This window comes from Dictyostelium purpureum, assembly GCF_000190715.1.
Source record: "Dictyostelium purpureum unplaced genomic scaffold DICPUscaffold_174, whole genome shotgun sequence".
NCBI classification, from domain to species: Eukaryota; Evosea; class Eumycetozoa; order Dictyosteliales; family Dictyosteliaceae; genus Dictyostelium; species Dictyostelium purpureum.
Window position 1 is genome coordinate 1,640 of NW_003519511.1, and position 16,835 is coordinate 18,474.

At 24.9% G+C, this 16,835-nt stretch overlaps 3 protein-coding genes across 3 annotated transcripts; 1 reads left to right on the plus strand and 2 right to left on the minus strand.

Moving 5' to 3' along the window:
* Positions 1-9,412: 9,412 nt before the first annotated feature.
* On the plus strand, positions 9,413-10,936 carry DICPUDRAFT_80182 (uncharacterized protein; the record flags this gene model as incomplete). Its single annotated transcript, XM_003289363.1, has 2 exons — positions 9,413-9,588; positions 9,646-10,936. The coding sequence occupies 2 exons, from the start codon at positions 9,413-9,415 to the stop codon at positions 10,934-10,936; spliced, it is 1,467 nt and encodes a 488-aa protein (XP_003289411.1).
* A 2,134-nt stretch (positions 10,937-13,070) lies between these two features.
* DICPUDRAFT_153793 (uncharacterized protein) lies at positions 13,071-15,441 on the minus strand (the record flags this gene model as incomplete). The annotated part of the gene is made up of 3 exons (XM_003289372.1): positions 13,071-14,533; positions 14,601-14,842; positions 14,915-15,441. 3 exons carry the CDS (start codon positions 15,439-15,441, stop codon positions 13,071-13,073), a joined length of 2,232 nt encoding a protein of 743 aa, XP_003289420.1.
* Positions 15,442-15,589: 148 nt separating this feature from the next.
* Positions 15,590-16,579, minus strand: DICPUDRAFT_153794 (uncharacterized protein; the record flags this gene model as incomplete). The annotated part of the gene is made up of 2 exons (XM_003289373.1): positions 15,590-15,781; positions 15,848-16,579. The coding sequence occupies 2 exons, from the start codon at positions 16,577-16,579 to the stop codon at positions 15,590-15,592; spliced, it is 924 nt and encodes a 307-aa protein (XP_003289421.1).
* Between the last annotated feature and the right edge of the window lie 256 nt (positions 16,580-16,835).

Consider the following 16,835-nt stretch of genomic DNA (forward strand, 5'->3'; position numbering starts at 1 on the left):
AAACCTAATTATCCAATACCAATCACAACCTCAGATTGGATTTAAACCTAACATTATATGCAATTACACTGATATTGAAGACTTTTTACATATAGTAAAATGTTTAAGTTATTCCAACAATAAAATAGAAGATTCAATAATTGAATATTTTAACTTACTAAAGAAATTCGACAGAAAGTCAAAGCACGAATTCAAAGACTTTGGTATCATTATACATCCACCTGAACAGCCAACCACCACCAACAAAAACCACCACCAAAATAAAAAAAGATATCGTACAATTAATTATGGAAGATATTAATAATAATAATTACAATAATACTGTTCTTGATGATCATTTTGCTATTTTAAACACTCAAAAAACAAATAAAATAAATATTAATTTTAAAAATTTAAATATATTGTCTTTTAACATTAACGGCGATTTTACTACTAAAATAAAAAATATTATTAAACTTTCTATAAAAAAGAATATAAAAATTATATGTTTACAAGAAACTAAACTATTTACTCGTGATGAAATTAAAAATTTAAATAACTTATTTGAAAAAACTGATTTTACTATCTTCTTTTCTTCAATTGATCATATTTATAAAAATGATATTTCAACACTAAATACTAAACCTAGAAATTCATTAAATAATGATGAATTATCTATATTAAATAAATTTGAAAATAAAGAATTATCATATAAAGCACAATCAGGTGTTGCTACTATTATTCATAAAAACTTACTAAACAATTTAATCCATAATGACATCGTCAAAGATTCACAAGGTAGATTACTGTTTCTACCATTCAAATTTGATAATGGCAAACTGGGCATATTAAATTGCTATGGTGAATCAGAAGAATCAAAAAAAAATAACTTTTTTAATATAAAATTAAAAAATTGTTTAAACAAAATCAACACAAACTTCAATTTAGAATCACCAGAAAATATTATAATACTATCCGGTGATTTTAATTCATTTTACCAACCTAATTTTGATAAACTATCAAATCTAAACAATCACGTTAATAATGATTCAACCGTCCCTTATAATAAATTTCTTGAAGATAATAATCTAATGGACTTTTATCATGATTTTAACACTAACAAAGACTATACGTGTATAACAATTAGAGATGATTACACAACCAAATCAAGAATAGATGCACATCTATTAGACATAAAAAACAGACATTTAATAAATTCTTATAAAATTTTATCACATTCAAAAATATCAAGTGATCATAAACCTGTTAAAATATCTATTAACATTAACTTTATAAACAATGAAAATCTAAATTCTACAATCGAAAATAATAATAAAAATTTTATTAAAAAACTTTTACCATATGAACAACAAGATTTTAGTGAATTCAAAAAACAATTATCAACTGATCTAATCCAACTGGAAACTGAATCAGAAAATTTAAATTCTCTAATTGATCTCCAAAATCTTGTAAATAAATTCACTGAAACTATTTTAAATTCAGCCAACAATAATTTAAAATGGACTAAACCACCAAAAGAAAAAAATGACATATTCTTAAAAAATGATTTATTTTTTAAAAAAATCATTAATAAACTACATGATTGTTACCAAATTATTGATTCACTAAAATCAAAAATAACAAATGACATTCAATTAAAAATTTCTAAAACAAAAAAAAAATTACTACCAAAATTTGATAAACTACAATCAATAATAAATGATACCTTAACAGACCATAACGATAACTGGTTTGATTTTAAATATTTCTGTACATTAAGTACATCTCCTTCTACAAATGATATTCAATTAATAGATAATATATTAAAATCATTAATTGAAATTAAAAAAATATATATTCAAAACTTATATAAAAACAAAAAGGAATCAAATTATGATTCAATTAAAAATTACAAAGATAAACTTGAAAAATTAAAAAGATCAAGGAATAAAGAATTTTATAATTTAATAAAAAAAGATAAATATAAAACAAACCAACAAGCATCCTGTGTTGCAGTTGACAATAATATAATTTCCAACCCAACATTAGTAAAGAAAGAATATGAAAAATATTTTAAAAACTTATTAAATGAATCACCACAAAATAAATCAAAACCAATATTCAATAACCAAAAATGGTACGAAATCCCATTCAGAGGTAGTGATAAATGGTTTAAAAATGAATTTTACAAAAGAAAATTATTAAATAATTTTAATTTAAATGACTTAACCTCAACAATTTCTTTATTATCAAATAATAAAGCAGCAGGGGTTGATGAAATATTAAACGAATATATTAAAAATTTACCTGAATCAGGTTTATTTATTCTACTAAACATTTTTAACTGTTGTAAAAACTTTAAAAAAATACCACCCTCATGGAAAAAAGGTAAAATATATACAATCTATAAAAATGGTAATAATCAATCATTATCTAATTACAGAGGTATAACTATTTTAAGTAACTTTTATAAATTATACGCTACAATGTTCACTAAACTAATACAAAATTATACCGAACTAAATTGTCCTTTTTCAGAATCCCAATATGGATTTAGACCTGGACGTTCAACAATATCACCAATATCAGTACTGAACAACATCTTTTTAGATTCAAAAATCAATAAAAGAGAACTTCATGTATTATATATTGACATACAAAAAGCTTTTGATGAAGTACCACACTGGGCATTAATCGAAGCATTAGAATTTAGAGGTTACCCACAAGAAACAATAGATATTATATCTGATTTTCTATCAGGTAATAATATGAAAATTATCACACCACATGGTATGACTGACGATATTTATGTGACTAAAGGAGTTATTCAAGGTCATCCATTATCCCCATTTCTTTGGGGTCTATTTTTTGATCCTTTATTAAATCTACTAAACACTAATGTAACTGGTTATAGAATCATTAATAACCAAAACTTAGGAATATCAAATAATACATTTGCTGATGATTTGGTTGGCACAACTGAATCATTTTCACAAATATCTAAACTAAAAGATTACATTGGAGAATTCCTCGACTATTATTATTTAAATGTAAATGTTGGAAAATCAGCATATACATTTAGACAAAATGAACTAAATCAACATCTCACATACGAATTAAAATGGAAAGATAAATCTTTTCCAATATTGAAATTAAACCAATCATATAAATATTTAGGTGTTAACATAAATCTAGAACTAGATTGGATGGATCACCAAAAAATAACATTTAAAAAAGCAAAATGCGTTTTAAACAATTTAAAAAGAAAATGTTTATTAACATCACAACTAGTTGACACAATTAATTCAATGGTAATTCCAATAGTTACCTATGGTACTGCCATAACCAAATACACCCAAACATCCATAGACAACTTTAAAAAAGAAATCTTAGTAGCAATAAAAAAAAGTGGTAATTACTTTAAAAATACAATATCAAATTTCTTTTACCTAAAAAAAGAAAACTTAGGTTACCAACTATTCGATTTGAATAATATTATTCACCAGAACAGAATACATAACCTTTGCAAATGTCTAAACACAAATGAGAAACAAACAATTTTATCTTTCACCCAAATTATAAATAAATATAGACACTGGAAGGGAGATAAAAATAAACTATATCTAAAAGGTAAAATAATTGAAAATGATTACTCTTATATTAAAAGATGGTTCGATTCAATTAAAAAATACAACCTTAAAATAACACAAAACATCCCTGTTTTAAAAAATTTAAATAATATTCCACTTAACTTTATAACAAATAGTGAAATAATATTATATACCAACGAAGAAGCTCATATAAATTATAATTCATTATTAATTAAACTAAATGATAAATATGAATTACAAGATAAAAATGTCATTACACAACATTTACCAGAATGGTCTAATGAATGCTCAAAAATCTTAAAAAGATTAATTTGCACCAACTCTACCAATAACATAAAAGATGAATTTATGAATTTACTTATAAAAATCACAACTTACGACAAATTCAATTACAAAAATATATACCCCAACCCATTAATAAGACAAATTAATCAAATACCTACTGAATTCTATACAGATGGTTCATATAAAAAAATTAACAATAAAAGAAAAGCAGGCTATGGTATATATAACCAATCCGAGAATATAAGTTTAAACTTTATAGAAGGAACTGCAAAAACAATAACAGGAGCCGAATTATCAGCACCTACACACATTCTTTCATCATATCCAATCAACCATAAAATAAACATCAATACAGATAGTCAAGTCTCAATTGACATAATTGAATCACTGATACAAAACCCATATCCAATCCAATATTTTGGAACTCCATTCTTTGAAATTATAAAAAAATTATTTAAATACAAATTAAAAAGAGATAACTTTGATGAAAAAAATACAAACTTTATTAAAGTTAAAGCACACTCAAATATAATTGGTAATGAAATTGCAGATAAGCTAGCAAAAAAAGCATTAACCCTACCAATTTCAAACAATTATATACCACCAACATTTGCGTATAAAAGAACCAAAAAAAATAGCAATAAAGTTATTTGGAACCCAAAAAAATATGTTAAAATGTTAAATGAAAATAATAGAATTAACATAATTAATCAATATAAACACCAAAGCATCATACTACTTGATACCATAAAAAACACTGATACTTACATTCACCATAAAATATTAGATAATCTACCATCAAAATTCCATACATTAATGAACAAATTAATAACTAATAATGGTCCATGGCTAGATACATGGAAAAGAATGAGGTTGCTAAAACCAGAGTTTAACTCAAACTGTAAAAACTGTAATAATGATATACCACAAACATTAAAACATATACTATTAGACTGCACAGACTTTGAAACAATAAGATCTGATACAAGGAGAATCATTACAAACAAACTATTATCTTTATCCAGTACACTCAAAAACTCATCTCCAAACATAGAAACATTAAGCTGGTTTGATAATTACAATTCCACAAACATCTCACAAAATAACATATTTAAAAATAAATTATTCACTGATAATAATATTCTATCTAGTGCAATAGGTTATGTCCCAAAACATTTGGTTAAAATGCTAAAGAATCATTGTAAATTTAACGAAAAGGAAATCATTGAATTTACATCTTTTTGCACAAACCAAATATGCAACAGAAACCAATTAATACTAACAAAAATCATCAACAAAAACAAACCACTCAATCTATTAATAGAAAAACCACAAAACGACACAAACTTATAAATATTACCACTTTTTTATTTTTTCTTTTTCTTTCTTTTTCATTTTTCTTTTTTTCATTTTTTCATTTTTTTTTTTTTTTTTTTTTTTAAAAAACAATATATCATTTTATTCTAAATAAAAGATATATATGGCATCTGTACATATCCATAGTCAACCGAAAGGATTAACAAGACTCTAATCCAATGCACTAAAGTTATACCGAGCTGTATACGTGCTATTTAACTGGATAGAAGGTTTCCTTTGCAAGGAAACACTAACCCAAGGTTCTCCGTACAAGATGAAACTTATGCTATGCTAATCTGCCAAGGGCTGTAATGTTTAACTCATGTTCTATTAGTCTAAGATGTGGGCATCTTTTATGAAGTAACACCACCTTTAAAGAAAGTTGGATCTCCGGAAATTTATTATTCTTGCAATAATAAATTAAGTTACCTCAGAATAATTCAATTTATTCAACCAAAATTGCAACGGTTTAATTTTGCTTCAAGTAATATCTGGTCAATTCAGATACTTAGGTCTTATAATTAATAAAATAATAAAATGGAATAAACATTCCAATATATTTTTAAAAAGCAAAAGCTAACCCGACTCTAATACACAAAATTTACATACTATTGGTGTATCAACACTTTTTTATTATAGTTATTATTACCATATCTTTAACTATAATTAATTACCACTAATTACAACATCATTCATTTTTTTAATGATATTTATCACTTTTTATACAATTCATTTTATTTTTACACACTTTTGTTGATTTTTATATAATCTACATATATCACCACATACACTTTCATTAACTGTTTTAAATAAATCCAAAATTTTCTTTGATTTTTTAAAACTTTTCTAAGTAGACGAAATCTAATTGAGATCTCACTAGTTGATCGGTGTATCTCTTTTATTTATTCATTCACAAACAAAATTTAAAAAAATAATAATAAAAATAATGGTGATGATAACTTGGATACTAATAATTGCATTATTCCACTACAAAATAATCAACATTCTGCTCAAAATCCATTTTATTCACTAAATACTCTTTAAAATACTTATCCAGAATACCTAAAATGTATTCCAAAATTTAATAAGTCTGGTCACCTAAATAACACTTTTAGCATACTAAAAAACCAGAACTATTAAAACAAAAATTACCATCCAAAATCATCATATAAATTAAACACAAATTTTCAAAAAAAATTTTTAAAAAATATTATTAATAATAATGAATAAATCCTTTTTTTGAAACAAAAACTACACCACATCACAACATAGCCAGTATAATCTAAAACTACACTGGTGCATCTAAGGTAAACAGAACCAAAGATAATACTACCACAACATTCACATATGATTTGACAAGAAATATTTTCCTAAAAAATCATCCAAACAAAACATTATTAAAATCAACATTGAAAAAGGAATATTAAAACCAAAATTCACAATTCCAGAACCATTTGGCTTACAACCAAATAGTATACCACTTTATGTTGATTTTAATGCAATGTTACTAACATTTTTACCATTAAACTAGATGATGAAATTATACCTTAAATTCATCATACCCTACCACTATTATCTAACCAAAAATTAAACCTACCACTTTATTTACCACCAATAAATGATTCATTCGAAAACGAATCTTCACATTTATTTATTACCACTTATTTTTCTTTTTTTTTATTTTTCATTTTTCTTTTTTCTTTTTTTTTTTTTAAAACAATATATCATTTTATTCTAAATAAAAGATATATATGGCATCTGTACATATCCATAGTCAACCGAAAGGATTAACAAGACTCTACGCCAATGCACTAAAGTTATACCGAGCTGTATATGTGCTATTTAACTGGATAGAAGGTTTCCTTTGCAAGGAAACACTAACCCAAGGTTCTCCGTACAAGATGAAACTTATGCTATGCTAAACTGCCAAGGGCTGTAATGTTTAAATTATATTCTATTAGCTAAGATGCGGGCATCTTTTATGAAGTAACACCACCTTAAAAGAAAGTTGGATCTCCGGAAATTTATTATATTTTGCTAAAGATGTATATACACCAAAAACATTAAATAAGAATTGATATAGATATGTAATTGAATCGTTTATATGTAGATATAATTTTCCATTTATAATTTCAAATGATAAATATACATTATATTTCTAATATGGTAATTAATGTTATATACAATTATTAAAAATTTTTTTTATTAACCAGTTAATATTTTTTTAATAAAGTCATCGGCATATCAATTAAATATGTCACTTGTGTACCATAAAAGGAACAACTGATCAAATTTGGGATAGAATAGAACAATGTGTTTTGTTAAAAGAATGGACCAACATTTCAAGAGTAGATATTGTCGAAAACTCTGTCTTTTATCAATATTATAAAATTTCATTATATTAAAAATAAAATTTTTATAAAAAAATTTAAATTTAAAATTCTAGCACAATTTTTTTCATAATTCAAAGTTTTTTTTTTTTTTTTTTTTTAGTTATTTAGTTTTAAAAATAAAATAGTCCAGTGTTGGAGTGGGGGTAACTTATGATTTTTTTTTTTTTTGTTAAAATCAGACTATTTTTTTTCTTTTTTTGGCGTCTAAACATTTTATTTAAATTTTTTAATCATAAAATAAATATAATTATGTAAAATTTATCATTTATAAAATGATATCATTACTGTTATAGGTCGAAGAATATCCAACACTTCATAGTATGGGCAAGTTTGACTTTGAACTCAGATACAATACATCCACTTTTTGATTTTTCTATATGGGAATTATTTTAAAGTTGAACAATGCATTGTTTTACCAAGTGTTGCTATCAAATTTGAATATATAAAAATTAAAAATAAAATAAAAATAAAAAAATTGGAAAATTTAAAAAATAAAATTTTATTTTTTAGTTTTGACAAAAAAATAAATTGTATATTCCTTTTTATTCAACTAATCCCATTTCTAAATAGATTTGTTTTTGATAATGTGTTTATTTACTTACTTCTATTCATTGATTTTTTAAGATCTCGAGTTTACTCTATCCAGGGTAATTTGAAAGCATGTTTTTGGAATTTTTTCTGGTAGTTTCAATATATTTAGATATCTTTTAACTTTATACCTTTATTGTTTGTATCAATAATCGGATAAAGGTTGTTTGAATGATTTCCAAAGTATTGTTTCCAGTGTTTCATAAATGAATATAAAAGTGAAGAGGTGTAGTTGTTTCGGTTGATTTAGAATTCCCAGCTGTTTTGGTACGCTGATTCTTAAGAGCCTGTTTTCTTTCACCTGCTATTGAACAAAAATCTAAGAAAAAATAACTTCTTAAACTAGATAGGTTGTTTCAACAGGCCCAACAATCAAAACGAAAATAAAATACTTAAAACATTTGCACTATCCAATTATCCCCCACAATTAATGTATTGGGTGAGTTTACTCCCAAAATTACTACTGTTTTTGGCTGGTTAGAAATCAAAGATATCAACTATACCATTCCATTTTATGTTCATACCGGCTTAACCGATAATTTAGAATCAGTTTTAGATCAATTCTTATCATTTTCAAATTCTTTAAATCAAAATAATTTAGAAACTATTCAGCAACACCAACAACAAATTAATCAAAAAAAAAACAAAAATAAATAGTATAATAATATAATTTTATTAAAAAATTATTAAAACAACACAAGATATATATTAAAAAACAAAAACACAATAAAAATACTGATGACTTTTTGTAATGTATCATTAAGAATCATCACTTTTTGAAAAATAAAAGAATCAAAATATAAATTTTTTTTTTGTTTATGTCTATATTCACTTTCTGAATCTAATGCTTTTGTAGTTTCGTCTAAAACAATAATTTATGGGTTTATTGGTATTTTATTAGGAATTAAATTAGGAATTAAATTATTTGTAGGGAATGTAAACTTAAATAATTTATATGCTATCCCCAACACAACACACAACACAACAAAAAGAAAAATGAAAATTTTTTTATTTTTTTATTTTTTTATTTTTTTTTAATTAAATTTCAATAACCCCACCATTTCAAAGTGCTATATTATATATTATTTATTGAATATAATATTGTAAAATTATTTTCAATATAAATACAAAATAAAAACTTAATATTCTCAATATACTAAAAAATATTATCAATAAAAAACTAAAAAAATATATAAAAAAATGAAATATAACATTTGTTTAATGGATTCAAATAAAAATATGGAGATTCATGCATCTTCAAATGTTTTTGAAACATTAGAAGATATATATGAATACGTTAAAAAACAAAATATATCAGCATATTATATAAAAAGAAAAGAAATAAATAGTTATTTATCAAAAGAAACTTATCAAATGTATGTAATAAAAAACATTATTTCAAAAATATAAATTCTAATTTTTTTTAAAATAAGCCAAAAATCAAAAAGGGAAATAGAAAATAGAAAATTTGGTGAATGCTATAGTGTATGTAAAGATTGTATAGAAGATAATTATTATTATGTTTTTGTTTTTAGTTCAAGTAATGGTAGGAGATCTGGAGGAATTCATTCACAAAATCATTTAAATATAAATGAAAAGATACAATCCCAAAAAATACCCTGCAGTTCTAAAAACTCAACTTCAACCAATAGTTTTAGTCAAAACACACCAATATCTTCAAACCAAAAAATCTCACCTATTAGAAGCCATTCTAGTTCAGGTAGTCCAAATTCTCCTTTCTTGTGTATCACATCAAACTCTCCATATAATACACCTACTAGAAAGCATTCTAGTTCAGGTAGTCCAAATGTTCCTTTCTCCTATATATCATCAAATTCTCCATATAACACACCTATTAGAAGCAATTCTACTTCAAGTATTCCAAATTCTCCTTTCTTGTCTATCACATCAAATTCTCCATATAATACACCTACTAGAAACCATTCTAGTTCGGGTATTCCAAATATTCCTTTATCCTATTTCACATCAAATTCTCCATATAACACACCAAAAAAATATTCAACACCATCCTCAGCTAAAGTCAACATACCAATTAATCCAATTTTAAAAAAAGATCTAATAGAATTTGCATTAAAAGAATGCAATACATCTGGTAAAGGTATCATTTTTAAAAAAAAAGATTTCAATATTATTTTATACACCCCAGAGAATGATACCGATTTAAAAAAACTAAAAGAAATATTGAAAAAAGTGTTATATAGATACACAATTACAGGATGTTGGGTTTATTCCACCAGTTCAGGTGTATATAAAGACATGGTTGATTACATATATCCCTTTAAAGTAGAGAGTAGTACTGTAGTTAGACACTCTATTTTTTGTGAAATAGCACATGACATATCTATGGAATCAGAAAAAAAAAAACATATATTGTGTTGCAATCCTAACCATCTTTTCATAGGTTCAAAAGAAGAAAATAATAAAGATAAAAACTGTAGAAAAAAATTAGAAAAAGATGTCCGTTTTAAACATGCAATAAGAGATCTTAGAGGAAAAGCAATTGCGCTCTATTATGGAATATATGAAGGATATGATTTGGACTCAATCGATCCAAACTCAGCAAGCTTATATATTGATAGCAGTGAAGATGATGATAGCGATGATAGCGATGATAGCGATGATAGTGATATTGATATCCTATCCCAGTTTATAAAAAGATTAGATTTCTATGACGGTGCAAGTAAAATAACCAAAAAATTCTAACCACCTAAAAAATAAAATAAACATTCTTTTTTTTAAAAAAATAATAAAACATTTTTTTTAATAAATAATTTTTTTTTATTAAGAAATTTGTGCATTTTATTAAACTTTTTATTTATTTAACATGGTTGATCTGATAATAGCTTTGCTCATATTAATGAATTCAAATTCATCACGGCCATAAAGCAAACAATCTGTTTTAATTAAAACTTATACCAATATATATGTAAACATTGATGGATGTAATATTACACATTGGGCATGTTCTTTTATGTAGAAGATTTATTGGTAGGCATTTTGCTTGGAATCTGAAAAGTGTATTTCTACCTTTTGGATCCTTGAGTTTTAATATGTTATTGAATAGTTGGTCGTAACGGTATCCTCTAATATCCAGGGTAATTTGAAAGCATGTTTTTGGAATTTTATCTGGTAGTTTCAATATATTTAAATATATATCTTTTAGCTTTATACCATTATTGTTTGTATCAATAATCGGATAAAGGTTGTTTGAATGGTTCCAAAGTATTGTTTCCAGTGTTTCATAAATGAATATAAGAGTGAAGAAGTGTAGTTGTTTCGGTTGATTTGGAATTCCCAGCTGTTTTGATATGCTGATTCGTAGGAGCCTGTTTTCTTATAAACTAGAAATCTATTGAATAACCAAATTTTTGAGCAATTTGTCTTTTTTAAAAATAATAATATCCCAGAGGTTCCAACCTCCTTTTTCCATTGGAAATAGTGATCTTTGGTTTGACATTAGGGATACTGTATTTTTTCCTCCAATTGAGAAACCACCTGAGCTTTTAACGTTAGGGGCTGATAGAAACCAAATAACAAGTTTATCAATTTCTTTCATTTCTTGGTCATTAAAATCTTCGATATATTGATGATATATAAGTTTGGATAGTGTAAATGACTTAAGTATGTTGATTTTCGTTTTGATTGTTGCGCCTGTTGATTTCCATAATATAAGGGATGCGCGGATGCTTTTGAGGATTTCTGATAATTTACGTACTATACCTTGGCTATCAAAATAGTAACCTAGGTATCGTTGAGGTGTGTTGGCAATAGGTATTGGTGATGAATGGGTGCCACAGTCTCCTATAATGATTGAAGTAGATTTATCTATGTTATTTTTTTTTTTTTTTTTTTTTTAAAAAATCTTATCTATGTTAACTTTTGAGGAGGTTGCAAATACTTTAAATTAATCAGTAAAAATTGATTGATTTTGGTTAATAGATTTGTACCTAAATAAAATAATAAAAATCACTCCACATCACCAAGAAGATTTTTCTTTTTCAAAAAATGTCGAGTGTGAGGATCGAACTCACGACCTTAGGATTATGAGACCTACGCTCGTACCAACTGAGCTAACCCGACTTTTTTATTTTAAAAATAAAATAACCTCTCAGCACGATAAAATTAAATAAAACGATATTTATAAATGACTAAATTGCCTAAATTTAAAAAACTACAGTACTAATTGAAACATTTATTTGAAAGTTTTTTAGAAGATTTCTTTTTATTTGACCAATTATAGCATTTCCCATTTTAAATTAATTTTTTACAATTTTTTTCAATTCGGTCGTCCATCTTTCTTCTTCTACCAGGTATTAGATCTGCTTCAATTGTACCTTTTTCTCGATTTTTTTTAAAATCCTCTTAACTGTAGACTTGCTGCACTCTAATATTTCTGCAACTTTTTGATGATTTTTTCCATCTTCGTGAAGTTTTAAAATCATTTTTCTTAACTCTAAAGAAAGTGTCATTATTGTTTTTTTTTGTATTTTTTATGAATATTCTTTCTTATTTGTTTTTTAAAAAAAATTAAAAAAAAAAAATTAAAATTTATTATAAAATTGAATTATCTTATCAAAAATTTAGACCCATTTTCCACAAACGTCATAAAAAAAAAATAATAATTTTAATAATTTTGTTTTTTTTCATGCATAATTTTCTTTCCACCAAGACAAAAAAAAAAAAAGAAAAATTTAAATAGTTTTTTTTTAATAAATAATTTATTGTAATATTCCCAAAAAAAAAAAATTCTATTTTATGTTGTATGAATATTGTGTGTATATTTTGTGTGTGTTGTGTGATTAAAAAAAAACAAAATGCAATTATTATTTAAACTTTGTTAACCAAATTTTGGAAGAAAATTCATAATTGTTTTCCAATAACTTTCGGGATAAGTTGAACAATGATTTTGATAAAAATGAATAAAAAGTCTTTTAACTTCATTTAATCTTTTCTTTCTTCTCTCTTCAATTTCTTTAAAAGTTAATGATTGACTGTGGTGATGGTGATTTACACTATTTTGTTGTTGTTGTTGTTGCTGTTTATTAAAACCAACGCCACCATTATTCTTATTTTTTGAATTTATTTGATTTTTTAAAGTTTCAAAATATTTATGACTATCCTGTTCAAATGAAAAAGCAGTATCCCAACTTTGAGCTAAACAGTCATCTTCGTCATCAGATTGATTCTTATGATCTTCATCGACTTCACTTTGCTCACTTGTGCTTGTATAACTACTTGAAGGATGGAAGTTTTTAGGAGTTGAACCATTTGAATTTAATGAGGATCTCTTATCTGTGAATGAACCCATTAATTGCCAACTACCACCAATCTCTTGCTCTTCCTCTGATCCTCTTCTCTTTTGATGATTTGGTACATCAACTGGAATACTACTTGAAATATTTGGTGAAGTATGTTGGATACTTTTTGGTTGTGTTGGAATTTGAGATGGTGTTGAAGGTGCTGAAATAAAACTGCTACTTGAATGATGATGATTATTATTACTACCATGGTGATGATTGTTGCTATTTCCACTAACCTTATTTATACCAATATAAAGCTTTGGTGAATTATTTTGTGGTGTGACTGGTGCTGAATGATGTGAATCGAAACTTTTATTCCAATTACTTGGTGAGGAGGAAATTTTACTATTATTATTTGATTTAAATTTATTTTTTACATTATTATTTTTCTCAACATAATTATTGACTATTTCTAATGGATGTTGCTGTTGTTGAGAAGTTGAAGATTTACGATTCATTTTTGATTGTTCATCTTTTTGTTGATGTTGTTGTAATTGTTGTTTTAATAAACCAACTCCATTATTATTATTATTATTATTATTATTATTATTATTATTATTATTATTATTATTATTATTATTATTATTATTATTATTATTATTATTATTATTATTATTATTATTTTCATTTGTTGATAGAGGTGGTTGTGGTTGAGTTGTTTGTTGTGCTGATTGATTAAAACTATGAATTGAATATTCCATTGAACTTATATATTCTAAGAAATAAAAGCAAAAATAAAATATATCTTCCCCTCTATTTGCACGATCACAAAGTTGATGACTAAATAAAAACCAATCGTATGCTACTGTTAAAAACAACATTTCCCAATCTTTTAATGAATGGTGAATTTCACCGTCTGCCCATAAGCTAATTCTTAATAGTGAAATAAAAAGTGGTGTTCTATCCCATCCCGAAATACAATGAACCAAAACTCCTGATGGACTTGATTCATCTGAAATATATTTTAATAATAATTTAAAATAATTTTGAGTTAAAATAACTAAAGAAAAAAAAAAAATCAATTAGCGATTATATTTAAATAATTTATAAAATTATGTGATGCATACTTAAATCCCAACTTTTATATGCCTCCCATTGAATTAAAGGTAATTTGAAATCTGGATGTAAGCTTAACTCGGCTGGATCCTCTATTCCATCCCAACAATAATATAAATCTTTAGCAGAATGTTGATTCTTATTAAAATCTGCAAAAAACTCAACACCTGGATATGGGGTTGATGATAAAATAAAATCTTGATATCTACGATGCATGTCAACTTTTTCAGATGAACAAACAAAAAATCCAAATCTTTAAAATAAGGAAAAAAATTATTGTTAATATTTAAATTTTATTTGTCATATTAAAATTTACATTACTTACTTTTTCTTTTTATTTTCAACCATTAAATCACATATAAATTTAATATTTAAATGTTTTATAACTAAAATATCTTGATTTCTTAATGTCTCCATATCAATTTGAGCTAGTTGTTGATTTAAGTAATTATTTTTGTTTGTGTCAATATTGTTATTATTATTCACATTAATCATATTATTATTGTTAGTATTATTGCTATTATTATTGTTAATATTACTATTATTATTTTCATCTTGATTCTGTGGTGGTAGTGTTTGAGGTTGTTGTGTAATATTATTTTGATTTATTTGATGATTACCATTTATCGATGATACTGATAAACTTTCGGACGTATTTAATCGATCAATATCTAAAGTATCATCATTTAAACCATTATTGGCATTGCTACCATAAACACTATTAATAACACTACTACCATTTAAATTTAAGTGTACATTTGGAGTAGTTGGTTGGGATGAGGTTGCTAAAGATGAAGAGGAAACAGATAAAGAAGGGGAAGCTGATGGTATTGAGGCAAATTGTTTTTTCATACTATTTACACCAGATTGAAGCATAAATTCAATCTTCTGTGAAAGGGTTGAGGATCTACATAGATTTTTATGATGATAAAAAATTACTGGAAAAGGGAATCTAGTTCTAACACGTGCAAATCTAGATTGGGCTAGTAATTTTTGAAGATTACGAGAATGTTCTGGATGAATGTGCTTTTGCTTTTCTTGCATGCTGGGCAATTTGTTGCTTTTCATGTTCGATAACAATTAAATCTGGTGGATAAGTTGCACATAAATCACCTTCCTTATTATTAATTTTCGAAATTATATAATCCTTTTCGAATAATCTATTTACAATCTCTTGGTATTTATATAATTCCTAAAAATAATTTGTTTAAATATTAATAAATTATACGTGTTAATTTGGTAATTTGAAATAACTTACTTCTTCTTTTTTACTTTGAAATGATTGTTTATATCTTCTAAAATGTGAAAAGAGCTCACTTAATTCGGTAGCTAAAGATTCACCACAAGCAAGTGATGGATTTACTTCAAATGAATTCATCGTAGCTGACGATGATACCGGACCGATATCTTCTGAAACAACAATGGATGGTTCGTCATCTTCATCAATAACATTTCTATTATTTTTACTACTATGTATTATTGGTGAAACTTCAATTTCTTCTGGTTTATTATTATCATTATTATTATTGTGGTTATTATTATTATTATTATTATCAAAAATTACATTATTTACAACTATTGGATTATCACTATATGTTACTTTTTTAAATGATTTTGGTATATATGATTTTTCTTTTGTATTATCTTCATTGGTATTGTTAATGTTACAATTATTGTTATAACTTTCATTTATTAAAATTTCTGATTTTGAGTTTAAAATCTCTTCGGCTCTACTTTTATCATTTTCCTCTTCATCATCTTCTTTTATAATACTATCTTCAATTGCTAAATCCATTAAAAATGGTAATGAGTTTTCCCTACTAAAACCATTGTTACTATAACCATTACTACTGCTATGACCTTCATCCATTAAACTTGTTGCTTTACTGTTTTGTGCCTGTGGTGGCGATTGAGAACATGGTGTTGAATTTTGTGTTAACGATTTTAATCCCTCTGTTGATGGTGGTGAAGAACTAGAAGTAATAACCATTTTTATTATTAAAATTGTTTATTATTATGTTGTTTTTGTTTTTGTTATTAAAGGTAAAACTACTAATTTTTTTATTTAGATATTGAGTTAATATAATTTTATTATTTTAAAAAAAAAATATTATTTAAATATAATTTATATTATTATATTAAATATTATTTTATTGTTTAAAATTTTTTGTTATGTTTGAAATTTTTATTCCTTATTAATTTAGGTTGTTATTACTATAATATAAATTACTATTTCTATGATATAG